Here is a 27,856-nt window from a genome sequence, read left to right on the forward strand (position 1 = left end):
GTCCTTCCCTGGGCCCAGCCCTTGGCTGTACCAATGGGGAACTGGCCTCTAGGGCATCAAGAGTGACCCTCACCCTATCTTCTTTCTCTCTAGTATCGACTAGGAAATCCACTATTTCTGGCTCTGTGTCCTTTCTATTAATGCGTTCAGCAACTTGGACTACCTTTGCTGCCAAACGCTTCCAGAGACTAAAGGTTTTTTCCAGGTCTAACCTTAAAAGCGATGGTACCTTCGAAGCATCTATGCTCTCTATTCTGGCTATCATTATTGTTATGCGCTCCCATGTTGATTCCAACTTCACATGGAGGAGTTCTTTTTCCTCCTCAAGTTGGGCTAGTAACTTGGCTGAGGGGTGTTTAACTCTTTGAGGCCCATCCTCCCTGCCTTCAACTTGAGAAGTAGGTTTACCATCTGCACCCCTTTGAGATTGCACAGACATTATGACCCTTACAGCAAGTTAAATTATACGAACACAAAGCAATATGAATAGCACAATGTAAGGCAAGATTCAACACTTAAAAATCTACTTTGCAAAAGAAAGAACCTTTGGTGCCAAACTTTGGCGGACAAACTGCAACATGACAACTGGTGGTCAGTTACCACTTGCTACCTTCCTTGAGAAAGGTAGGAGGGGATCTCCTTTGCTCAACTGACTCAAGCTGCCAAAATGACGACTTTGCCAAATTTGCAAACCCTACGTGCACCGTGGCTCGGGGCCTACCACCGAAAGGGCACCGAAGCTGGAACTGGAGAGGAGGGGAGAAGAAACACTGTAAATGAAGGTCACTCAGAAGGACGAAGTGGCAAGCGCTGCCGGCCGAGTGCTCCGGCCGAAATCCTGATGGCTGGGAGATGAAGAGGCAGGTCAAAGCCGGTTGAGTGCTCCGGCCGAACTCGCAGCAGCGTTGCCAGGCCTGTCCAGGTTCTGGCCTGGTTCTGGTGGGCTCCACGCCTCAGAGCCAGCCAAAGAACTGTTGCTGGAGCTCCGCGGCTCAAGATCTACCACCGAGGGAGCCCTGGACGTTGCTGGGAACTGCACAGCCTGTGCAGACCCAGAAAGCCACTGGGCCACGTGCGCACACGCGAGCCAAATAGCAAGGAAATAGAGCCTCACTATTTGACTCCTTCAGGTCTGAGAGCGGGCTCACTGACTCAGACGCTGGTAGAGTCTTTAAGTATGCAGACTGAGCTCAGGCGGAAAAGCCGCAGCCTATACTAAAACTTCCTAAACTATAAAAAACTATAAAGCCGTGCAAGCTAGCTCAAGCGGAAAAACCGCTGATCGTCCTCAAAACTGTGCCGTCCGCCAGACAATTAAAAAAAAACTATAAAGCTGAAACGTGCCGTCCTTTATCCGGGCGAACTGCAAATCCCTATAAGCTGTCCTAAAATATTGAACGACTGAGTCTGGAAAACTTCAAAAAAAAAGATGTTTATTCATACAAAGTTGTAAACTTGGCACAGATCTTAAAGTTACAGAAAATGAAACAAATTTCTATAGGTTTTAGTTACAGAATTATCCCTGGTTCCAGAAGGCAAAGGTGATTATAAAACCACTACACCCTAATCACGCTGTCTATAATAGAAGGAGAAACTCTTTCCTTCCCTATCTTTACAGCAAAGATTAGTTCTAGAAGCGACGGAATAACCTTGCTCCTCTAATTAGATTTTCTATTCCAGATCAGTATAATTCAATACTTATCTAATTTGGATAGGCTTAGATTGGCCTGGTTTTGAGGATGATTTGTCCCAGTTAGCTTTGCACAGCTGCAGCACGTTGGAAGACTATAGCCAAAATGAGGCTCCAAAATGGAGACTAGACCCTGGTAAAAAAGGGCGGTCCTAAGATGTTGTACTCTTTGACCAATCATTGCAAAGAAGACTGCAGCCAGCTCTTGCAGACTCCAAGCCACCTTTCCTGAGCCTTTGCAGCCAGAGGCTGAAACAAAATGTAAAGGAGGGAAAACAAACAAACGACCAATAGGTAAGGCAAACCATCGTCCTGGAGGACGGAACAGAAGACAACAGGATAGGAAGGACAAGAGACCTCTTCCAGAAAATCAGAAACATCGGAGGCAATTTTCAGGCAAAAATGGGCATGATCAAAAACAAAGATGACAGGGACCTAACAGAAGCTGAAGAGATTAAGAAAAGGTGGCAAGAATATACAGAAGATCTGTATAGGAAGGATAATAATATAGAGGATAGCTTTGACAGTGTGGTGAGTGAATTAGAACTAGACATCCTGAGGAGTAAGGTTGAATGGGCCTTAAGAAGCATTGCTAATAACAAGGCAACAGGAGATGACGGGATCCCAGCTGAGTTGTTTAAAATCTTGGAAGGTGATGCTGTCAAGGTGATGCATGCCATATGCCAGCAAATATGGAAAACACAAGATTGGCCATCAGATTGGAAAAAATCAATGTATATCCCCATACCAAAAAAGGGAAACGCTAAAGAATGCTCAAACTTCCGTACAGTGGCACTTATTTCCCATGCCAGTAAGGTAATGCTCAAGATCCTGCAAGGCACACTCCAGCTGTGATGACTCATGGGCCATGTAGTCCCGTTCCTAGTACTATTGTGGCAGATGAAGAGGAAAACTTGGGTTTCCCACCGTTTCAGCCAGAAACGGAGCCCTCGCACCTGCAAGATGTTTGCCCACAAGAAGTCAGCCAAACAAGCCTTGAGCAGAAATCTCCCCCATTTTCTTGCCGGGATTATTATAATCAAGATAGAGGCGCTAGGGAGGCGAATCGCAGAAGCGCCAGGATTGCTGCCAGACAATTAGCTGATTAAGCCTGTTTCCCTTGGGAAATCTTAAGGAGTCATGCATCTGGACACAGTATAGGTTTCGTTTCTTGTTCCCCAGGGAAAGTGTTCCTTGGCGGGAAAACAAGATCCTATATAGGTGTTTACCCGCAAGGAAATCCTTGCGGAGTCAATTCGTCACCTTGTGGAGTGAGATCGTGTGTGGACTACGCTACTCCAGTCCCTTGCCTCCAGGACCAAGTTCCAAGCCTTGTTTCATGGACCTTGTTCTAGCATCAAGCTTCCTTGTTTCCAAGGACCTTGCCTCGGACCTTGCTCTTGCTTCTTGCCTCTTGTCGCCACGTATCAAGCCTTGTTTGCCAAGAATCTAGTTTGCTTCCAGCCTTGTTGTCAAGCTCCATTGGACTAAAGGACCCTGTCATTTCCCCACACTTTGCTTGGCAAGTGTGTGTTTCGGTTATTGGATTATAACTTTGGACTCTAATATCACATATTGGACATTGTTTTCCTGGACTATAATTGACCTTGCCTGAAAGGTCTACTTCTGGACTATATTCTTCACTTGTTTTTATTGACTTTATATATTCCTTTAATAAAGATATTAGATAGATTCTGGTCTCTGCGCATGGTTATTGGTGCTCTGCAGCCTGGGTCCTGACAGTTTGACTCCGCCACCCTAAGCACCAATTAACCTAGACCAGAATGTCTACAGGAACCGGGGCGGAAGCCCAACCACTCAGCTACACCATTTCCAAGGATGAATTAGACAGAATCCGTGACACACTCCATACGCAGGAGGGAGAAATACGGGGCTTGAAGGAACGCAGAGCCCGTCTCCCTGCCCTAGCGCTACCAACCAAGTTTTCTGGAGAAGCTTCCAAGGTTCATGTTTTCCGTCGCCAATGCCAGGCGTACATAGAAGCCCGCCACGCCGATTTTCCCCAAGAAGAAGTCAAGGTGGCATGGATTTACAGTCTCCTAGAAGGGCCAGCGGCCAATTGGGCGACGGCGCTATTTGATGAAGCCTCCATGCACCTAAGTTCCGCGCAAAACTTCCTGAATCACCTTAAGGCGACTTGGGGGATCGAGGACAATCTAGAGGCGGCCGGCCACAAACTCCGGCGCCTTTTCCAAGGGGACAGGCCGTTGTCCCAGTACATAGCCGAGTTCCGAGTGCTGGCCCAAAACACCGGATGGAATGATGTAGCCCTCAGAGGACAGTTTCGTGAGGGTCTCAACATCGAGATGCAGGAAGAAATCTCCAAGGTGGATCCTCCAAACTCTCTTGAGAGACTTATTGACCAATGTTTACGAGCCGAAGTCATGCTTGCCAACAGAAAACAGTGGCTCCGAGGCCAGAGTGGAAGAGCAGGAGCAAAACCTCCCGCTCCCGCCAGTATTCAGCCACGTCCAGTGTGGAGACCCCCACCACCAGCCCCATACCCGAGAGGAAGCGAGGAGGAGCCGATGCAGTTGAGCAATGTGCGTCCCAGATTAGATGTTGCCGAGAAGGCCCGCCGCCAACGTCTAAACCTCTGTTGGTACTGCGGGAATGGGGGCCACTTTGCCAGAGAATGTCCAGCCAAAAGAAAGCCCGCCGCTCGCTTGGCGGCGGCGTCCTCTGCGGAGACGAAGACGGCCGAGGCGGCTGGCGCAAAGCCGGCGGGGGAAGCCAGCGACCGGGCGTAGAGAGGCTCGCCAACCCGGTCAAAAACCCCACTCAAGAGCCGCAAACCGGGGTCCTATTCCTCCTAGTGGTCACCTTGTGGTCAGCGAAAAAAGGACCCGTCATGATCCATGCCATGATAGACTCAGGAGCAACAAACAATTTCATCGATAGAGAGTATGCCGACTCTCTGGGATTACAATATCACGATTTCAAGAACGCCCGGGTGGTACAAGCCATAGATGGCTGTCCCCTAAAGACGGGTCCGGTAAGCCAATGGACTGAACCCACCAGAATGTGGATAAGGGAACACATGGAGGAGATTTCCTTCTTTGTTACCGAGGTCCCTCACTTCCCTGTGATTTTGGGAATTCCATGGCTGACACTCCACGACCCCAACATCTCCTGGACTAACAGAGAACTGCAGTTTGCTTCTAAATATTGCCAAAACCATTGTCTTGTAGCCAAGGTCTGCCATGCCACAGACGCTGAACCCATCATCACCTTGCCCAAGAAATACTCAGACTTTTGGGATGTTTTCAATGAAAAGGAAGCCGAGAAACTACCCCCGCATAGACCCTACGATTGTGCCATTGACTTGGTGGAGGGGGCCCCGATCCCGCGAGGACACCTCTATTCCCTGACCGAACCAGAGCAAGAAGCTCTCAGGGAGTTCATAGAGTCAAACCTCCGCAAGGGGTTCATCAGACCCTCTCAATCCCCAGCCGCTTCCCCGGTGATGTTTGTGAAAAAGAAGTCAGGGGACCTACGCTTGGTTGTGGACTATAGAGCATTGAACAATATCACAAAGCGGAACTGCTATCCCCTGCCTTTGATCTTGGACCTATTAGACCGGCTTCGAGGGGCCAAGGTTTACACCAAGCTGGATCTTCGGGGGGCTTACAATCTAGTTCGCATCAGGGAGGGGGACGAGTGGAAAACCGCCTTCCAGACTAAATTCGGATTATTTGAGTCCCTAGTCATGAATTTCGGTTTATCCGGAGCTCCCGCAACGTTCCAGCACTTTGTCAACGATATTTTTCAGGATTATCCAGATCGGTTCTTGATCATTTACTTGGACGATTTTTTGGTGTTTTCTAGATCACAATCAGAACATGAGAAACACGTCAGAATGGTGTTACAACGATTGCGGGATCATGGACTATATGCCAAGTTGGAAAAATGCGCTTTTGATCTACAAGAGGTAGATTTCCTGGGATACTGTGTCTCGCCACTAGGGCTCTCCATGGACCCGGCAAAGGTTTCAGCAGTATTGGAATGGCGGGCGCCAACCAACAAGAAAGAGGTGCAACGTTTCTTGGGGTTCGCGAACTACTACCGCAAGTTCATTCCAGACTTTGCCCTCTAATCTGATCCAATCACCAGCTGCATCCGGGGAAAACAGCCCTTCCACTGGACAAAACAAGCAGAGGAAGGGTTCCAGCAACTAAAGAAGTTATTCACGTCCCAGCCAATTCTACAGCACCCTGATCCTAAAACCCATTTTGTTGTACAGGCTGACGCCTCCGATGTGGCAATTGGGGCTGTACTCATGCAACCAGTGGGTGAACATCTTCACCCTTGTGCCTTTTACTCCCGTCAACTGACAGCCCCAGAGAGAAATTACACTATTTGGGAGAAGGAACTCTTGGCCATAAAGGCAGCCTTTGAAAATTGGAGACATTGGTTAGAAGGGGCCAAATTTCCCATTGAGGTTCATACTGACCATCGTAATTTGGAACATCTAAGAACTGCCCGCAAGTTAAATCAGAGGCAGCAGCGCTGGGTTTTATTTTTTGAGTGTTTTGACTTCCAGATCCATTATGTAACCCCAGCTCAGACCAAGCAAGCAGATGCTCTATCACGGAAACCAGAGTATGCTGCAGGGCGCAGAGAGACCTTTGAATCCCAATTGCTACAGCCTGAAAACTTTGCCACGCTCACAGTGGGAAACACCAAATCCACTGCAGTTGAACCAACTCCCTCTACTCCAGGACCCCTTGGTGCTCAAGAAATTAGAGCCAGTCAACAAGCGGATGCCTGGGCTCAACATCAAATTCGCCAAGGACTACGTTTCCCTTTCTCACTTAAGGATGGGTTACTATGCTACAGAAATCATGTCTACATCCCTCCAGGACCAGGCAGAGAAAAGGCACTTCACCTATGTCATGACTGCAAGCCAGCAGGGCATTATGGGCTATTTAAAACCATGCATTTGATCCTACGAGATTTTTGGTGGCCCAAGATCCGCAAGGATGTGGAAAAATATGTCAATACCTGCCCGGTATGCCAGCGTTCCAAGACAAGAAGGGAGAAGCCCTCAGGGCTACTGCATCCCCTTCCTACTCCATCTCGCCCATGGGAGATAATTTCTGCGGATTTTATCACCGACCTACCACCCTCCCTTGGATATACCACGATCCTAGTGGTGGTGGACCTTTTCACCAAGTTGGCCCACTTCATTCCTTGTGATGGCCTTCCCACGGCCAAACAGACTGCAGATTTATTCCTTCAGCATATTTTCCGGTTACATGGATTGCCCAAGAGTTTGGTCACTGACCGTGGATCCCAATTCACCTCTCGATTATGGAAGGCACTACAAAAACTATTGGGCATAGAATCTCGTTTATCTTCAGCTCACCATCCCCAAACAGATGGGCAAACGGAGCGTACCAATGCCACTTTGGAACAATACCTTCGCTGTTATGTAAACTATCAACAGGACAATTGGGCGTCCCTATTACCTCTGTCAGAGTTTGCCTACAACAACGGTGTCCAGGCTTCAACCAAGGAAACCCCGTTCTTTGCAAACTACGGCTTTCATCCACGTTTCTTTCCTCCTGTCATTGAAACCTCAGAAGTCCCTGCAGCGGAGGACTGGCTGCAGGAACTCACAGCGGTGCAACAACTATTGCTCCAGCAACTGGACCAAGCCAAGGAGGACTATAAACGCCACGCTGACAGTCATCGCCAGCCGGGCCCCGAAATCAAGGTAGGAGATCGGGTTCTGCTGTCCACTCGCTTTTTGCCCTCCCACCGTCCCTGCCGGAAGCTAGATGCCCGTTTCATTGGTCCCTACCCAGTGGTGGCGCAACTTAACCCCGTGACTTTCAAACTCCAACTTCCGCGCTCTATGCGCATCCATCCAGTGTTTCATCGTTCCCTGCTCCTTCCGGCGGATGGTGTTCGCCCCGATGCAGACCGGCCGGCCCCCACTCCTGTTTTGGTGGATGGGGAGGATGAATTCGAGGTTCAGGACATTTTGGATTCTCGCTTCCACCGCCGCCGCCTTCAGTATCTCATTGACTGGGTGGGTTTTGGCCCCGAAGAACGCTCTTGGGAAGACACTTCCACAGTCCATGCCCCCGATTTAGTCCGTCGCTTCCATCAGGCCTACCTTGCCAAGCCGCGGCCCCGCACCTCGGGAAGAGGGCCCATTTTGGAGAGGGGCCTTGAGGAGGGGGATAGTGTGATGACTCATGGGCCATGTAGTCCCGTTCCTAGTACTATTGTGGCAGATGAAGAGGAAAACTTGGGTTTCCCACCGTTTCAGCCAGAAACGGAGCCCTCGCACCTGCAAGATGTTTGCCCACAAGAAGTCAGCCAAACAAGCCTTGAGCAGAAATCTCCCCCATTTTCTTGCCGGGATTATTATAATCAAGATAGAGGCGCTAGGGAGGCGAATCGCAGAAGCGCCAGGATTGCTGCCAGACAATTAGCTGATTAAGCCTGTTTCCCTTGGGAAATCTTAAGGAGTCATGCATCTGGACACAGTATAGGTTTCGTTTCTTGTTCCCCAGGGAAAGTGTTCCTTGGCGGGAAAACAAGATCCTATATAGGTGTTTACCCGCAAGGAAATCCTTGCGGAGTCAATTCGTCACCTTGTGGAGTGAGATCGTGTGTGGACTACGCTACTCCAGTCCCTTGCCTCCAGGACCAAGTTCCAAGCCTTGTTTCATGGACCTTGTTCTAGCATCAAGCTTCCTTGTTTCCAAGGACCTTGCCTCGGACCTTGCTCTTGCTTCTTGCCTCTTGTCGCCACGTATCAAGCCTTGTTTGCCAAGAATCTAGTTTGCTTCCAGCCTTGTTGTCAAGCTCCATTGGACTAAAGGACCCTGTCATTTCCCCACACTTTGCTTGGCAAGTGTGTGTTTCGGTTATTGGATTATAACTTTGGACTCTAATATCACATATTGGACGTTGTTTTCCTGGACTATAATTGACCTTGCCTGAAAGGTCTACTTCTGGACTATATTCTTCACTTGTTTTTATTGACTTTATATATTCCTTTAATAAAGATATTAGATAGATTCTGGTCTCTGCGCATGGTTATTGGTGCTCTGCAGCCTGGGTCCTGACACCAGCAATACATGGAGCGAGAGTTGCCAGATGTCCAAGCTGGGTTCAGAAAAGGCAGAGGAACGAGAGACCAAATTGCCAATATCCGCTGGATAATGGAGGAAGCCAGGGAGTTTCAGAAAAACATCTACTTCTGCTTTATTGATTATTCTAAAGCCTTCGACTGTGTGGATCATAATAAACTATGGCATGTTTTTGGTGGTATGGGGATACCAAGTCACCTTGTCTGTCTCCTGAGAAATCTGTATAAAGACCAAGTAGCCACAGTAAGAACAGATCACGGAAGAACAGACTGGTTCAAGATTGGGAAAGGAGTACGGCAGGGCTGCATACTTTCTCCCTACCTATTCAACTTGTATGCAGAACACATCATGCAACGTGTGGGGCTTGATGATTCCAAGGCTGGAGTTAAAATTTCTGGAAGAAACATTAACTACCTTAGGTATGCAGATGATACCACTGTGATGGCCGAAAGTGAGGAAAGAGCTGAGGAGCCTTATCACCAAGGTGAAAGAAGAAAGTGCAAAAGCTGGGTTGCAGTTAAACGTCAAGAAAACCAAGATCATGGCAACTACACCTATTGATAACTGGCAAATAGAAGGAAAAACGTGGAGGCAGTGACAGACTTTATATTTCTAGGCGTGAAGTTCACTGCAGATGCAGACTACAGCCAGGAAATCAGAAGATGTTTACTTCTTGGGAGGAGAGCAATGGCCAACCTTGATAAAATAGTGAAGAGCAGAGACATCACACTGGCAACGAAGGTCCACATAGTCAAAGCAATGGTATTCCCCATAGTAACTTATGGTTGTGAGAGCTGGATCATAAGGAAGTCTGAACGAAGGAAGATAGATGCTTTTGAACTTTGGTGCTGGAGGAAAATCCTGATACTGCCTTGGACTGCAAGAAGATCAAACCAGTCCATCCTCCAGGAAATAATGCCAGGTAGCTCACTGGAGGGGAGGATATTAGAGGCAAAAATGAAGTATTTTGGCCACGAGAAGACAGGAAAGCTTGGAAAAGATCATGATGCTGGGGAAAATGGAAGGAAAAAGGAAGAGAGGCTAACCAAGGGCGAGATGGATGGACGGTATCCTTGAAGTGCCTGGCTTGACCTTGAAGGAACTGGGGGCGGCGACGGCCGACAGGGAGCTCTGGCGTGGACTGGTCCACGAGGTCATGAGAGAAAGTTACAAAATAATGATCCATACCACAGTTTGATAAACCATGTTTACTAAATTGTACCAATATATAAAATGTATGTATGGGTCTAATGCTACCTTTTATACAACGTGCAGGTTAGTTTTGAGTGCCAGTTGGTTCCACTTCTATTTGTTATCACAGAGACCAATGTGTAATTAGAAATTTAAAGCAATCTAATTTTAAATTGAAAGGATTCTTCATATAAGAGGACTCAGTATTTTGATATTTAAGAAGTCTAAATATAAACTTATTTGTCCTGACAACAGTAGAGAATGGCCATTCTTTCTGTTCTGCTTTATTATTCTGGTAAATTATTGTCCTGGAAATAACTTGAAAAATAAGTAAAATATTTATTAGGTTGCACAATTTTGAATTACTCATCAGCAGAATTAAAATTCTGCTTTATTTATTTCCTGCCTTTCTCCCAACATGGGATACAAGGCAGATCACAGCAGAATTCGTATAACAGGTCTATGATTAAAACACAAATCTTATTGACAATAAATAATAATGTAAGACTATTTCTTTGCTTTTTTTTCTTTGCTTAACTGCATAACATCTGTTCATATTTACAACTCCTGCCTTGATGTTCAGGGTCATGATTCTACCATCACTGATGTCCTCAAACTGCATGGGCTTCCAAATCCCAGAAGCACTTGCCAGTTTGTCCAATGATCAGGAATTCTTGTAGTTGGAAGCCCAAATAGCTGGAGGGCCATAGTCTCAGGATGCCTACTCTAAAGCACAGAGTCTGGCAATTCCCAAAGCAGAATTAAATTCAAATGTGTGCCAGATGCTAGTCACACATAGTTTAATTTACAAAGCATGCAGAATGGACAAGAATATCTGACGTATAGAATTCTACCTGTCTGAAATTTAATGCAATTTCAAAACAGTACTGAAGAAAGGGTTTTTCTGTGCAGATGAATACACAGGAAATCTGGAACCAGTTTAGGGCCTGGGTGGTAAATAAATCACAGAGAACTGGTGCACATTGAGGCCTTTCTTTCATGAGCTTTGTAGGAGTTTGTTGTTTGCTTCAAACTGTATTAAACAGTCAGTGTAGATGGGACTTTAGTTGCTGGACAGTGCAAGATGGAGTGTGCACTGCTGGACTTGATCATTTGTCAAACTAATCCAGTATGATGTTCTTCTTATGACCTCATCACATTACTTAAGGAATTTGCCACGTATTGTGGCAAATCCAATGTGGGCCATGGGGAACCCATCGCCCCACATCACCCAGCTTCTCCTTTACCTCATCCTATACAGGGAAGCGTCCGCTGTCCGGCTTCCCTCTGTTGTTGGCTATGCTGCGGTGGCATCGTACAACGTTCTTACTCCACTTGCGTCATGGAGCTCTGCCAGAAATAGTTTGACATCGTGGGATGGGAGCTGGCGGGCTCCGTGGCACAAGTAGAGGGGCAATTTAGCCCCTCTGATGAAGTCCATGGATTCTTTTACAGTTCAAATGTTGGAAAAATCCAGTATAAGAAATACATGTGGAGTGGATGTTCTCAGGAGGACATAATTTAGTTCTTCTGCCTTTCCACACTGAAGGGGACTTTTCCATAGGCAGAGAATGTTGATCATAATTTTTTCTAATCAAGTGGAAGTGTGGTAAGTGGGAAATTCTCTTCTGGGAAGATGTTGCAGGAGCATATGAGATGCTTCCGATGTCTGAAAGGAATTGCTTCATGGCAGGAATGACTGGTGCCCCACAGTCTGTTCACAGGAGGACATGAGTAACCTGTGCTCATAAACCCATGGACTAACATGCTCCAAGCAATTATACATTCTTAATTTCTCTGTTGTCTAAAGGAAAGCCATCTTAAGATGGATATTTTTTCCTTTCTCCAGTGGATTCACAATGGTGGGAAATCCTGGATCATTTAATTGTGCCAGCAATCACAAAAGATAATTCTGTTTGTCTTCTGAAAATATGCAGGGATGTTTTCTGTTCTTTTTCGAGAAACACAGGAGGAGACAATTTCACCGATTACAGTTTTGTGCTAGGTTTGACCTATGAAAATGAAAGATACATATATTATAATTTGTTTCTTCTGGGAGCACCTCAGATTGGCTCAATATATTTCTTCGATTTCTTGTTCACTACCCAGAGCACCCATTTCTCTGAGAGAGCTAGATACTAAATCTTCCAAAGTCTATTTTCCAACAAACTTCTATCTCTCAATCAGATACCAGCAGCATGACTAATGTAAGCAACATTTAATGTGACCCCCCTATCTTTACAGTATTCTCTGTAGACATATCACTTATTTACTGTTTACTACTGTATTTTTAAAATGCCCATGCATACTGTGTTGGAGGTTGAACACCACATCTGAACTCATGGGCTTTGTAGAGAGAAAGATATCTATTGAGACTCAGGCATCTCCCTATGAAATTCTTAGGCTTTACTTCCATTCTGCTTCTTTCCCACAAATGGTTATTTCTTGTCCTTTATTTCAAAACAGGAGACACATATCTCCATAGTGGCTGCCAGCACACCCACAACCATGAAACCAGCTCCATGAATTTTTAAAAATGATGCAGGAGATAAGATACCAGTGTAGAATGTTTACTTCCTTCAATAGACAGAAACCCAGCATCTAAATATTGTGTCCGGCTTAGTAAATATCCAAGTCCCAGTAAATAGCTATCTTTACATTTTATAAAGCTTACAACAAATAGTTTTTTAGCTCATAGAAAAGTACATATGTGTACTATACACTTCTTGTTTTGCATATGTTGAACATTAGCTCTATCCAAATGTGATAATTAAATGCTTGCAGCTCTAATGGGGAGGCGGATGGGTACGTAAGACAGGATACAGCACTATAGAGAAAAGCAAATGGCATCTGTTGTGACAATATGAATGCTAAGACCAATAGCCCAAGCCTATGGATTCAGAAGGCATACCTGTGGTACAAATAGTAACATGATCCACATACATATATGGGCGAGTCCAATGATATATCTAGAAATAGGATTTTCAAGGCATAGAGCAAAGATTGCTTACTCTGTCAGTTGGTGGTAATTCTTCCTGGTTTCTGGTGATATAACTAACAGCATGATGCAATGATGCAAAAAGGTGGTGCTTGGTGATATTTTGGCTGAAAAAGTTGCCTCTTTCCAGTTGGGAAATAACAGAATCTACACAGAAAAGAAATAAGGAACAGCAGTTATACAAGAGTATTGTATTATGTTCTCGACTAAATTGACCATTTTGAGTGACTCCACACACTGCTAGCAAACAAGAATGGAAAGCCCTAATTCATCATTTGAATACATTTTCTATGAGCCAAAAATATAAGAATATATTGGCTGAATCAGATCAAAGCTCTTATCTTCCAACTGCAGGCTGCCCAATTGCCTAGAGCATGTTGAGGATGGGGCATACATTAAATCAGAGGTTGACAATTGTGTTCTTCCATATGTTGTAATTTCCACGATCCCCTCCCAGGAGTTGCAGTCAATCATCTGGGGGTGGGGGCCACAAGTATCCATCCCTTAAGTATATGAAATGAATGGCACATTGCAGATCCTCTTCTATATCATTTATGGCATAGATGGGTAAGGTGTGGCCCTGTAAAAGTTGGTGGGCTGCAACTCTCATCAACCCTCATCATTGCTTACTGTTGGCTAAGGCTGATGGGGGTTGCTATCCAACAACACAGACAGGGCAACAAGTTAGGCAACCCAGATTTAGAGCCAAGCTAGTTACAATTGGGATCTTCCCTCACCTTTTACTGCATCTATTTTGAAGATTGGAAATTGCCATGCTGGGAACCGCCAATAAAACCTTAATTTAATTTTACTTCATGTGCTTCAAGTCATTTCTTACTTATTGTGACCCTAAGACGACTCTATCACAGAGTTTTCTTGGCAAGATTTGTTCAGAGTGGGTTTGTCTTTGTCTCCTGAAGCTGAGAGAGTAGGACTCACTCAAGTTCACCCTGCAGGTTTCAATGGTCAAGCAAGGATTTGAACCTTTTTCTCCAGAGTCATAATCCAATGTCCAAACCCCTCCACCACCACACCAAATTTTGATTTTAATCATCTACAGTTGACATTATTCATCCCATAAGGAGTTTATCCTTGTTAATATGACAGAATTTTTGGAGAGAGAGATTTAAATTTATGGTGTTTAGTTTAAGCAATGGACTTTTCCAAGTTTGGGGATTTCACATGAATAAGTATGTCTCCCATTTCCTTTTTTGGACTTATACTTGTTTCCATCTTATTTACTGTTGTCTGGTGCACTTAGTAGGACATTTTAAGTTCTGAGGTGAACTTCTAGAACAAAAGAACTTCAATGGACATAGAATGCACTATATGTCTCTACACTATCATATAAATTAAGTTCCAAACTACATTATATGGTAGTGTAGACCCAGCCTGAGAAAGAAAGCTGAGAGAAAAAAGATAAGTCTGTAGTTCAAGGCACAAACTTTGTAAAGCTTAGGTTTGTTCACTGCAACCTGGATGACCATATCCATGAGAAGCCTCCTTACCATTGCACCCCACGAGAAATACATTCACTTCAATCTCCTGGAAATCCTTAAATATCTGCCAAAATCAAGAAACACAGTGGTAAATAAATGGTTTGTTGACTGGCCAGAAAGGATTTCTTGAGTAGCTGTTTGTTTTATATAAGCTCTTACATTTTTTAAGGTCTTTATAGAGACAGTGTCCACAAAGTTGACAGGACTGAAATCCAATATAATTGAGTGAAAAGGAGGCTTTTCCAGTCCCAAGGCCATTAATCCAGGTTGGTCAGAAGACTGTGGCTGCTTAAGGTTTTGGGATTTCTGGTCATCCACACTTCCACTAGGCCCATTCGCTGTTGTGTCGCCCCTTGGCTCCTGTGAGAAACAAATGAACAGAGTCACCTTTAGCCATAGAACTGTTTATTGGTCATATGGTTTCTCACGTTTTTGAAAGGATGACACAGTCTCCCAGATGATGCATGTGGGGATGGAGCTTCTTTTATCAACTGATGAATATATTAAGTACTCCTGTCATAGAATGGCATGGCCCAGAAAATGGGATTTTGAAATCCAGAGGAATCGTATTTGCCTGCTCAGGCAATGTGCAAGGTGTCACTGCAATTTATCACAGTGAGGGAAAATGCATAGACGTTATATGCAAACAATTTGATAAAGTAAGGAAACAGATTACTCAAGTCTGTGGTGCATCCTTCTCTTTCTCCTTCGTCATGGCTGGTACAAATGCTGTGTGCTGTGTATGTGTGTCAGTGGTACAGACAGTTCAAGGCAAAACTACATACATGGTTTTCCTGAAATATGGTTCTGTCAAGTGATCTAACAATTTCTTAGAAAAACAGATTTATAAATACCTGTGACTTTGCCTCCATATCTATATCTACAAATGCAAGGTTGCTGATGCTAGAATCATGTGTCTCTTTAGTCTTAGAAGCAATTTTCTGTTAAAAAAGAACAAAAGCAGAATATAAACCACAGGAAATTCACAACAACCATCTTTCTTTGTAATATTTTCAGAACTTCAGATAAGACTTTTGACATGAAGGGTAAACAAGAGAAGAATGGGTAAAATCTGCATCTAACTTTAGCCTTCCAGTCCTGTATCTTGCCGAGAGAAAAAAAAGAAGAGAAATATGTCTCTCCCACACTGCATAAAAATATTTTCAATTTCTCACATATAAACTTAGGATACAAGCCTTCCATCCTCTGTTAACCAAGGCTGATAGCTGCATACAAACATCTAAAGAGCCTTGCTACTGTATCTAAGCATGAACAAATCGTGATATGGAACATGTGGCCCTAAAGAAGTTGTTGACACTGAAATGCATTCCCCATCAAGCCCACCCAGAACAGCCAGTGTTGAAGAATGATGAAAATTGTAATTCCACAATATTTTGAAGCCTACATCACCCTTGTTTTCATGTAGACAGGCTCTCAAATATGGGTTACTAGCTATGCGGATTAGAGATAATGGGAGATGTAGTTCAATATGTCGAAGACAGCAGACTGAGAGAGACTGGCTTAGACCCATTTTCTTCTTCCTTTTTTGAGTGTTCATGGATTCACCTTTTATAGGAAAACTGTCAGAAAAGCCATGGATTTGTATACATTGTCGAAGTCTTGTCGTGTGTTTTCTGAGCTGTATGGCCATATTCTCAGGAGGGAATACTTTTGGAACATAGCCATACAGCCCAGAAAACAAACAACCATGAATTTCTAATTTTGAAGGAGACAAGCTTTTAAACAGAAAGGCATACCTTTGCTTTCTTCTCTTCTTTTTTGTCTTTGTTATGCTTCTTCTTCAGTGCTTTCTTTTTCTTTTCAATGAGGTGCTCTACATCAATGCCACACTACAAAAGAGACAGGTGCTCAATATAAGGTAGCTATGGGTTATAATGATATACAGTAGAGTCTCACTTATCCAACGTAAACGGGCCGGCAGAATGTTGGATAAGCGAATATGTTGGATAAGCGAATATGTTGGATAATAAGGAGAGATTAAGGAAAAGCCTATTAAACATTAAATTAGGTTATGATTTTATAAATTAAGCACCAAAACATGTTATACAACAAATTTGACAGAAATAGTAGTTCAATACACAGTAATGCTATGTAATAATTACTGTATTTACAAATTTAGCACCAAAATATCATGATGTATTGAAAACATTGACTACAAAAATGCGTTGGATAATCCAGAACGTTGGATAAGCGAGTGTTGGATAAGTGAGACTCTACTGTAGTTTGTTTGCTTATTTCCCATATGTTACTTGTACATGATACAATGACAGCAAGGACCATGGTCTAGAGGTAGGACAGGGATTATTTGAAGAAGATGACCTATTTGACTGTGGCCCCTTGGCTGTGAATGCCTCATTTTAGGAATGCTCACCTGGTAGCTAGAGTAATTTTTTTTAGCTGTGAGGGAAATTTAGCTATCAGATAATTATGTAAAAACTTTTACACTGCTTCTCACTGTGTTTATAGTACTTATATTTACTATTTGTAAATCACTCCGCGGTTCATGGGTTGATTGTTAGCATTGCTATTGCTGCTATTGTGTTTCTTTAAATCATTTCTAATTTATAGCCACCCTATCACAGGGATTTCGGGGGTGGGGAATGTGTGACTTGTTCAGGGTCATTGTGTGGGTTTTCATGGCTGAGTGGAGATTTGAACTCTGGTCTCTAAAGTTCTACCCTAACATTCAAATATTGGTGCTCAAATGGAAAAAGAAATTTAAAGTAGTCACTGCTATGTCTCAATCTGCTCAGAACAATTGCACTGGAGTAGGCAGAGCTTTAAAATGTTACTTCATGTATTTTAACTCCCAGGCTGAATCTACATGGTCATATAATCTAGTTTTTGAATCCAGATTGTCTGCTTTGAACTGGATTACATGAGTCTACACTGCCATGTAATAGAGTTCAAAGCAGACAATTGGGATTAGAAACTGGATTATATGTCAGTGTAGATGGGGCCTCAGAATCCTGCAGTGAACATGATGGTTGTGAAATTCTGAGAGTGGCAGTCACCCCCTGCAAAATAATAATAATAATAATAATAATAATAATAATAATAATAATAATAATAATATTATACCCAAGATCAGGATAAGGTCTGCAGCAGTCTAAGCAGCCTTCCTGCCCCCTGAGAGCTACTGGCAGCCTAGGGAATATGCAAGTTTCAGGAAAAGCAAAGTGAGTGATTTAGATATGGGAAATACTACAGATGAAAACTCTCCCACCCTCTCACAACCATAACTTTAACCTAAAAATACAATTTTTGTAACGTATTTGAATTTTTGAGATTGAGTGTGGTATAGTGATTCAATAAATGGACTTTTTTTGCTTCAGGAGCAACTTGAGAAACTGCAAGTCGCTTCTGGTGTGAGAGAATTGGCAGTTTGCAAGAACGTTGCCCAAGGAATGCCTGGATGTTTTTGACATTTTACCATCCTTGTGGGAGGCTTCTCTCATGTCCCTGCATGGAGCTGGAGCTGACAGAGGGAGCTCATCCGTGCTCTCACCAGCAACCTTCAGGTGAGCAACCCAGCCTTCAAGTCAACAGTCCTGCCTGCACAAGGGTTTAACCCATTGCGCCACCGGGGCTCCAATTTATGGACTGTGACTTGGGATATGAGATCAAGATCCTAGGTCTTAGCAAATTGTGGATGTCACTGGATAAATATGGTCTCTCAGCCTTCCTCAGCATGACCTACTTTGCAGGGCTATTATGAAGACAAAGTGGAAAGCGGGTGAGCTGTGTATGCTGCTTTGGAGAAACACAGACTATAGATCTAAATATCAATCAGTCAGGAATGTTTGTGTATAAATTCCTTTGAAGTGAAGTGCAGCTGGTATGGAAACCATGTGACGAGACATTCTAAACTGTTACCTTTGTCTTTAGAGCCTCTTCATACAGTGCAGCATTTGCAAAATAGATAGTAGCGGATGAGCGAAAAATCTTCACACCTGGGATCTCCTCAGCCTGGAGGGGAGAAACAAAGAAAGAGTGAATGTGGCACAGTACCAAACAGCCCGTAGATAATGGGATAGCTGCAGAAAAATTACCACTTTTCAGTTTAACCCTCTTTGGAAGCAGAGTTATGTGAAAATAATCGAATGACCTCAGGTTTGATGCCATGACCGTTGAGCAGCAATGGCAGGACACAAATGTGAAAGCTCCTGATGGTGGTATTCATGATGAAATCAAAACATGTCAGGGAAGCATTCAAGTGAAGTGAATTCAGTTGTCTGTCCTTTTCCACAGATTCCATATCCACAAATTATTTTTTTCTGGAACAGCCTTTCCTGTGTCCTCATACTTTGTATTGGTCTGATGGGCCATAGGGGAATCTAACCCAGCAGATGTCATTCCTCAGGTAGGTATATGTAGACATACATTGAGTGTAATGGGGAACTTTTATCCACAGTACATTTTTATGTGACAAAGATTATAGATAGAAAAAAATGCAGCTTGTTCCTAGTGAGATTCAAAGTGCTTGAGAAGGATAAATTGGTTTACATGCCAACCTTGGGAGAAAACTGAGATATCTACAGGAATAAATAAGTAAATATGCAAGCAAGCTGCTGGAGCTGCTGTAGCCATTCATTAACTATATCCTCCCAGCTGTTCCTGAACACATGTGGGCTTGGGCTTTAATGAGGTCCAGCACTTCATTTTGCAAATGCCAGACCCATTTATTACACAATCCCCACCTCAGCCAACTCCTCTAGTTATTTCCAGAATACACTTACCTTCTGATACTCAGCTGCATCTTTGTAAATTCCTGTCTTAGACACTTGCCCCAAAATGGAATAATGGGGCCTTAGAGAAAATGGGAACAAAGAGATTAGCAAAAGCTCCAATCAGCCATATTACCAAATCAATACATAAGACTATCTAGCTTATTTAATCCAGCTGTTTGTTCACACAGTGGGCAAACAGATGCCTAAAGGAAGCTCATAAGCAGTATCTGAGTACAAATGCACCCACCTGCTGATTTTCACAACTGGTATATTAAGGCATACACAAGGTTATATTAGCCATCATGACTTGTAGTTTTTGATGGCCCTATCCTCCATGAATTTATCCATTCCTTTTTAAAAACTATCTGGTGCTACAGCGGGTTAAACTGCTGAGCTGCTGAACTTGTTGACTGAAAGGTTGGCGGTTTGAATCTGGGGAATGGGGTGAGCTCCTGCTGTTCTGCCAACCTAACAGTTCAAAAACATGCAAATGTGTGTAGATCAATAGGTTCCACTCCAGCGGGAAAGTAATGGTGCTTCATGCAGTCATGCTGGCCATGTGACCTTGGAGGTGTCTATGGACAACACCAGCTCTTTGGCTTAGAAATGGAGATGAGCACCAATCCCCAGAATCAGACACAACTAGACTTAACATCAGGGGAAAACCTTTACCTTTACCTAGGTATCAGCAGTCATAACATGTTGGGACAGTGACTTCCCCAATTGTGACTTCCACAGTTTTATATGCCTTGGGTGAAGAAATGATTTCTTGCATCTGTCCTGAATCTCCTACATTCCATCTTTAGTACTTCATGACAACAGTTACATAGGTTTTTGGAAAGTACAATATGACATACAAACACTATTCTTGTGGAACCTGTACCTGTGGTTTTATCTATGACCAATCTCTGGGTGATTCTATGGTATGCTTCTGCCAGATGTTAATACGAAGTCTTGTTGAAGGATTTAGAAAATCCTTAGAAAGAATATTTGTCTAGGAATTTTCTAGGTACTTAAATGTAATTTTATGGTAACTTCTTGTTGTTCATTTCAATAGGGTTCACTATTATCCATGATTTTCTGTTTCCTTGGTAAGTTCGGAAACAGCTCCATAGATATGTGGATTGTACTGTATTTGACGAAGTATAATTTGCTGTATAGGCTAATGCTGGACTTTGGTTATTGAACAATTAGCTATTATTTTAGGATATTTGGTTCCCATTTGGCACCGACACTTCCAATGAGTGACCACATCAAGACGTCACCTTAGTACCTTGCTCTGTTAGATTCATTCTTCTATATCCTGTTTTCCTACATAATCTTATCCTGCAAAAGGCAATGCCCTGAACTAGGAGTTCTCAAACTTTTTCAGCCGCAAAGCCATTTTTAAAACAAAAGTTTCTTGTGGAGCCCCAAGAAATGTTATATATTATACATGCAGGAAAAACACAAGTACCCCCAACAGATGGTCACCCAACCTTAATAGTAGTAGTAGTAGTAGTAGTAGTAGTAATAGAAGCAACTCCAGATGCCATCCAGTCCAACTCTGTTCTGCCATGCAGGAAAAGCACAATCAAAGCACCCTCAATAGATGGCCACCCAGTCTTTGTAATAATAATAATAATAATAATAATAATAATAATAATAATAATAATAATAGCAGAAATCCCAGGTGACATCCATTTCAACTCCCTTCTGCCATGCAGGAAAAGCACAATCAAAGCACCCCTAAGCAGTGAGAGGGAAATAGGGTTTTGGAAGCAAGGAAGGCAAAGGGGGAAAGGTTTTTGGGGGTGAGGGAGGCGGGGGCAGGGAGAGGAACAGGAAAGAGGAGGGAAAGCTTGGAGTGGGACGGGGAGGGAACAGCAGAACCCTTTAGTAAGCTTTGCGGGGCCCCAAGGGCTCCATGGAGCACACTTTGAAAACCTCTGCTCTAAACCATCTACTTTTTTCTTTCCTCTCATTCCAGAGCAATACTCACATCTGAGTCCGGAAAATGACAGTGAGAAGGGAAAAGACCACAGCCACTCCAAGTCCCATGTCAAGGTTCAGCAAAATGGTAGCTACAAAGGTCACAAGCCAGATCAGCTGGAGATGGGGATGGGGCAGGTGAAAACAGAAAGAGAGAATGAATCAATAGTGTGGTAACCATATTTCAAAAAAGTCCATAATTTAGAAATAAGGTTAAGCAGAAGATTACTAAATTTCTGGAGCAAGTCATTCTTGCTCAAGAATTGTTTGTTGTCCTCAGACATTAGATGTGCCCTGACATTTGAGGCCCGAGGTCTGCACAATCTACTAATCCAACCTGTGAAATTATCCATGGTACAAGGAATGAGATAGCTAGGGCTGCACAATCTACAGTAGATAATTGAGTCCTGGATGCGCCTAGTGGGCATTACGATGCTAGTTCATTTCTATCCTGCCTCTTTATGGAAGAAACACAAAGGGGCTTAAGTAGGACATTTTCTGTAACAGAACATAAAATGTAGACAACAGACCACATTGACCAAAGGTAAAAAGAACATAATAGTTGATGTACACAATAAAGAAACTTACTAATACGATCTTCATAACTACCAAGAATAAAACCAATCCAGTAGCAAACAATTTACAATTTTTCAAGGCACTTGTTTGTTGTCTGATTTTGTTATCTTGGTGTCTGATTTACCTATTCCTTCAGCAAATGCTAATAATATAAATTGCCAACTGCCAATCCTCACTGAGTTGTGAAACTCTTTAGGTCAGTAGTTCTCAACCTGGGGTCCCCAGATGTTTTTGGCCTTCAACTTCCAGAAATCCTAACAGCTGGCAAACTGGCTGGGATTTCTGGGAGTTGTAGGCCAAAAACATCTGGGGATCCCAGGTTGAGAACCACTGATTTAGGTGACCTTGGATCAGTCTGTCACTCTCTCAGATCGACTTACCTCATACTGATGATATTTTTTAGACAGATCACTTCAGTTCATATAGGAAGGAGGAGAGTCACATATGCCAACTTGAGCTCAATGACAAAAAGGTAGCATATAAACATATGAAGTAAGCAAATGGCAAAAGTAAAAGCCTTCACTGCTATACTTTGCTATCCATGAATGTAGACAAATGACACAGCAAAATAACAAAAATTAGACACTCAGCATATGCCATGAAAATATTGCTGTATGAATAAACTGCTTCCTGATTAGAACAGGAGGAATTTTTGAATGCACTTTCATTTTGTTAATAAATGAAAATGCTGGAGTAGGAACAGGAGAATGGTGCAATAAAAGTCTCCTTTGAAACTGTTTTTGGCTCAGATTTACTTTTCTTCCTTACCAGGTCAACAAAGTTGGATTTCCAAAGGGTGTGGATATCTTTAAATTGCTTGAACATGCCCTTCAGGTTGACAAGAATAATGGCGGCTAAGATGGCCTGAAAAAGAAAGTGCACAGAGGTAACATAAAGGTTTAGAGAACAGTGAGATCATAGCAACCTTGCCACAGGAAACAGCCAAAGAGACTTCATCTAAAACCTGGTGTGGGAGCAAGGCAGTACTGCTTTTTGGCTGTCCCAAGCCATTTCAGGCCTTTCTCTAAACCAGAAAGTAAAGTGACTTTTAGCAGCAGAATCTTATGGATCTAGATAGCCTGGGGTCGCTAGACACATGGCAGAAATGCCTCCCAGCTCCCACTCCCAGCGAGGACATTTCGGACCCAAACGTTTGTTATCTTTTCTTGTGGGGGTGCCCAGGGTGCCATACCTACAAAGCCTTTGTGGGGTGGGACTAATCATGTCTCAACCAATGGTGAGGTAGATCTGAACCAATATGTTACAGTGGTTTCAATGCTGGAGTCTGGAAGACCAGTGCTCAAATCACTATCAAGTCATGGAAATCTTACCAGGTGACCTTAGTCAAGTCCCACTTCCTTGGTCTTAGGGGAAAACACTGGATATATCACCTTAGCGTTCTAAAGCCCAAATGCCTGCTTTGCTATCACGTGGCTGCCTCCTGCAGAATTCTGGAAAATGTAGTTTAGAGAAGCCAAGAATTTCTCTAGATGAGAATTTCAAAGGACCCACAGAAGACAATAGCATGATAGCAAAGTGGGTGTCTCCGCTTTAGAACACTTAATGTGATATCACGGCAACCTCCTCTGAAGAAATCATTTCAAAAAAACACTATAATAGGATCACAGTCCCTCAGAGCTGTCTTGAAGACATGTGAACACAACAACATCACATATAATGATCATAGAAAATAATAATAAAGTTCTATGCAATTCTGTACAGGTTTATTCAGACATTAAATTCCATTGAGTTCTTTGGAACTTAAATAAAGAAACTGAACACTAAAAATGGAAATAGATTAATTTTGAACATACCTTTGGCAGCTCTCGGAAAAGTTCACTAATTTTTAAGATGGTTACTAAGAGGAGGAGACAGGACACTGCTGCAGATACCTGTAGAACAGAACATGACTGATTGAAAGAGGCAGGGGAAGAAAACACATACCCTCCCTCTTTTTTCTATCTGGGGCAAACCATGAGATGGCAAGGATATTCCATTGGTTTTGGCTATGAAGAATCTTAAGCAAGTGTCCCCCAGCCTGCTGTCCTTCCAATGTGATGGACTACAACTTCTGTTACGTGATCATGCTGGCTGGGATATGAAGAAAGTTGTAACACAAAAGGGATTTTTAAAATTTTATAAACCCTTGCACTTGCTTTGATCAGGAAAGGCTTTATGCCTAGGTGGGGCTTACCTGACTGTGGCCCCCTGTGCTCTCCTGCACCAGAGAGCGAGACATGGAGCAGCCAATGCTGTAACATTGGAAAAAACCACCCACAAAATTACTGAGTCCCAAGGCAATCAACTCCTGCAAGAGAGAAATATATAAAGAGCAAGATAAATATATAGGCGATTGATGTCTATCTTCTTTCCATCATAAGAATGTGACCTAGGTTAGACATGCAGTAGTCACCTTGAGGTTAAAGTATTATAAGATACTCTGTTGAACTACTTGTGAAGATGGTTTGAAAGATTCAAAATAGTGGCTCTGTGCAGACTGAGGCTACTTCTTTGAGTGTATTTGCCTTCTTGTCACTCTTTGACTTCTGGTGACCCCATGAATTTTAAAGGGATTTCTTAAACCAGGAACACTCCAAGATGGTTTTGCCCATTTCTAAGCTGGCTCTGCTTAGCTTCCAAGTCAGATGGGATCTGGTGCCTTGAGAAGATCTAAAGGATTAAACTGATGAGCATGCATAAGAAGGAAATTGAAGAAAGTCTGAGTTCTGCATGAGGGAAAGGAGTTTAACATCAGGAAGCAAAAGGAGAGAGGTGAAGAAATGGATCATTGGGAAGAGCTTAAAAAGATTGAATCTTTGTGGTAAGAAGGTGGTAAATGAAATGCGGAGCTGGTGCTTTTAGCAGGACATAAAAGGACAGGCAGAAGGGCAGCAGAAAGAGGGGAGCAAAGAGATTGTCAGTTACGCTATAGCAACAAACTCATAAAATCAAATTCCTGAAAAGAGAAACCTGCAAATGTGTGTGGGGGCACTGTATTTTTAAAATGCTTCTGATGTGAATGATTTTATCCTTATGCATGCTTTTATTTCTTAAGCTGAGACGTTTGTGCACTGACGAATTCACTAACTACAGTATTCTTCTGTTTCGTATGCCATGGTACTTGAATTAACAGGATACTCCGATAATCAAAAAGCAATTTATACGATAAACAGTTGACTATAAAATAATTGAACAAAATAATAAAATCACAATGTAAATAGATAAGTTTATCACGGAAGCAGACATTAGCAAATCACTTGATATGAACAAATGTGTCATGAAGAAGCAGTTGTGGCTTTCATGTGAGGTTTGAAATAGCCAGATTTTTAAAGGAGATGTCCAAATGCTAAACTTTGTCCCCAAAATAGGTTCAGCACATAGGACAGTTCTTTAAAACTTCACATGACATCCTAGAGCACTAATGTGGGAGCCACCAGCCACCACTGAATAATTCTACGACACAGTCCATAATAAATTAGATTTGTGTGATGAAGCAATGCCATGATAACACTTCTCCAGCATAAAGTACAAGATAATGCCAAGAACTATCAAAGTACTATCCTTTAAAATGTACTATTATTTCACTGGCTGAACTTGCATGTTGGACTGACTGACTCAATTACTCAGCAGAATCTGTTTCAGTTTATTACCGTTATTTGTAGCCCTGATCAAAGTACAGCCTGGGACACATAGGAAGCAGCATCCTTATGCAGCAAATTGGCAGGACAAATGCCCCATACAACTTCCCATTCCCCTAGTCCTCTGAGGGCCAGTTCTCCCTATACAGCAGTGGTTCTCAACCTGGGGTTCCCAGATGTTTCTGGCCTTCCACTCCCAGAAATCCTAACAGCTGGTAAACTGACTGGGATTTCTGGGAGTTTCAGGCCAAAAACATTTGGGGACCCTAGGTTGAGAACCACAGCTATACAGCAAGCCAAATGCCTATGGGTTTTTTTCCTTCAAAATTTTGGTCTTTTTTGGAAAGACAACAGAGGAAAATTGTAGTGTTGTTTCATGTGTATACTTGAATTTGAGAGATTTTCAGCACTGTTTTCAGGTTAAAATGCACTGAAAAAAATGGAAGAGGGTTGGAGAACTGGTGGCTGGTTTCATGGGCTACAAAAGTGGGGCGAAGGAACTGAATAGAGGCCACAGGTTGCACTCTGCCCACCTTTTCTTTACCACAACATTCTTAATCTTTATGCTTGTATCTCTTTGTCTTTTGTAGTTTTGAAATTCCATTCCCATGAAATGATGAGAAAAAAAACTGGAAATATCAAATTTTTGACTTTTCGGTGTTAGATGAAGCTTTTATTGTACAGCTGTCATGCTACAGCAGGCATTTTGGACTTCAACTCCCACCATTCCTAACAGCCTCAGGTCCCTTCCTTTTCCCCCTCAGCCACTTAAGCTAGGAGGAAGTGAAACAAAAAAGTTCAGTAGCAACAAGAATTTAGGAGGGAGAGAAACAAAGAAGTTCAGTATCAACAAGAATAGGAGATCGCCACTTACTTGGTTGCTGTCCACTTTGTAACCATGCTTGAATGCAAAGATCTTGCCAAGAGAGACACAAATGACATAACTAACCACAGCAATGGCGAAAGCATTTCCTATCACCTGTCCAAAGTAGCTGACAACAGGAGCTTTTGGGGGGACCAACCTACAATAAGGAAACACAACCACAATGAAAAACTCCTAGCCTGAAGGCCACATGGAGCAAAAGTCATGAGGAATTATATGTTTCTCCTGGGTTATTCTTCCTCCCCTTGGGAATGGCAGAGGATCAGGATAGCAGCCTTGGGCTGAAGAAAGGCTAAAAGAGATTCTAGTCAGCCTTAAAACAATTTCACTTGGCAAATGACATCTCTAACATGGGCTTATAGGAAGCACTTACCCACTAGGGATTTCACCCACAACACTAATATTGAACCGTCCATTCAGTTTGGCACCATAGGAGATCCCTGTGGCAATAATAATCTGAAAAGAGGTGGCACAGTGAGGCAAGGCTTTAAAGTAGAAACTGAAAGTAGTTCATTCACTTTAAGGATAACAAAAATATATAACACAGTTCACAGTAGTTATCTTCACTACAAAGAAAAAGCAAACAAATACTCTCTCATTGATAATAGGAAGGAAAAACATAAACAGTTCAACTTCTTTCCTTACGAAATTCCACGATGCCCTTGACTGGTGCAATGAGAGGCACACTCACTCTTGGCTTTTTCTGTAGCTTCTCTTCAGCTTCCAGCTACAGCAGCAGCAGCAGCAGCAAATTGTGGCTAACGGCCAACATCAGTGGCTAGCAGTCAATACCACCAGCTACATGCACCAGCACCAGTAGCTAACAACCAGCAGTGAGCAGCTAACACACAGTTTGTTTTATTCACTAGGCTTCTAGCACACCCATTTAACACACTGCAGCTGCTTCACTCTCGTTACAAAAGTTATAATTCTTATTATTACTTAGGAAAAGTGTGAAGTAATGTCTGAGTATCAGCAGAAGGCATGGGAGTTGACAATCTCTAAGCCTTCAGCACTTCAGTATTGTATAATTTAACCTGAATCTATATTTTGGCTCTGCCAAAACAGTGGTGCTCTTCTGGGCAAAGATACTGGGATGGATTACTAACAGCACCCCCCCCCCCAAAACTTCTAGTGTCTCCAGAATTGCCAGATATGTCATAAAGGAGAAGTGGAGACAAGAAAGCGAGGGGGGGTCATCAATTGCTGTCTTGCCTAACTATATTTCGCAGGCTGGAGACTCTCCAATCAAAATAACTGCAAGTATTTACAAATGTCACACTAAAGGAGCCTCTAACGTAAAAGACAAATTGCATCCTGAAAAGCTTGTTTTTCGAACATAAAATGAACCAGAGGAAGGTTCTGTCAAATTGGGGGGGGGGGGAGACAAGGGAGGGGGGATCCATTTGCAAAGACTTCTTTTATTCCTAAGGCTATTTTCAAATAATACAGTTGACTAAAGTAGTAAAAGGAATCTTTGTTTAGTGGCAAATTCTCCTAACTAATGAGCTGTGGACTATATTTGATTG

General features: G+C 42.9%; 2 protein-coding genes across 4 annotated transcripts in view; one reads left to right on the forward strand and one right to left on the reverse strand.

Moving 5' to 3' along the window:
* Window positions 1-667: 667 nt before the first annotated feature.
* LOC134295881 (uncharacterized) lies at window positions 668-2,547 on the forward strand. Its single transcript, XM_062969359.1, has 2 exons — window positions 668-772; window positions 1,985-2,547. The coding sequence occupies exons 1-2, from the start codon at window positions 668-670 to the stop codon at window positions 2,543-2,545; spliced, it is 666 nt and encodes a 221-aa protein (XP_062825429.1). The 3' UTR covers window positions 2,546-2,547.
* Window positions 2,548-10,330: 7,783 nt separating this feature from the next.
* Window positions 10,331-27,856, reverse strand: part of slc26a6 (solute carrier family 26 member 6) — a 36,958-nt gene continuing 19,432 nt past the window's right edge. For all 3 annotated transcript variants that reach the window (XM_062969835.1, XM_062969836.1, XM_062969834.1), the window contains exons 9-22: window positions 26,701-26,783; window positions 26,319-26,466; window positions 24,001-24,114; window positions 23,621-23,698; window positions 22,575-22,670; window positions 21,241-21,347; window positions 19,269-19,338; window positions 18,406-18,498; window positions 16,266-16,358; window positions 15,363-15,449; window positions 14,668-14,868; window positions 14,518-14,572; window positions 13,023-13,156; window positions 10,331-12,023 (exon numbers count right to left, since the gene is read on the reverse strand). In XM_062969835.1, the coding sequence (XP_062825905.1) occupies window positions 12,000-12,023; window positions 13,023-13,156; window positions 14,518-14,572; window positions 14,668-14,868; window positions 15,363-15,449; window positions 16,266-16,358; window positions 18,406-18,498; window positions 19,269-19,338; window positions 21,241-21,347; window positions 22,575-22,670; window positions 23,621-23,698; window positions 24,001-24,114; window positions 26,319-26,466; window positions 26,701-26,783 (1,383 nt within the window). In that variant the 3' untranslated portion in view covers window positions 10,331-11,999. The remainder of the gene's footprint in view (window positions 12,024-13,022; window positions 13,157-14,517; window positions 14,573-14,667; window positions 14,869-15,362; window positions 15,450-16,265; window positions 16,359-18,405; window positions 18,499-19,268; window positions 19,339-21,240; window positions 21,348-22,574; window positions 22,671-23,620; window positions 23,699-24,000; window positions 24,115-26,318; window positions 26,467-26,700; window positions 26,784-27,856) is intronic.

Source organism: Anolis carolinensis, chromosome 2 (genome assembly GCF_035594765.1).
Source record: "Anolis carolinensis isolate JA03-04 chromosome 2, rAnoCar3.1.pri, whole genome shotgun sequence".
NCBI lineage: Eukaryota > Metazoa > Chordata > Lepidosauria > Squamata > Dactyloidae > Anolis > Anolis carolinensis.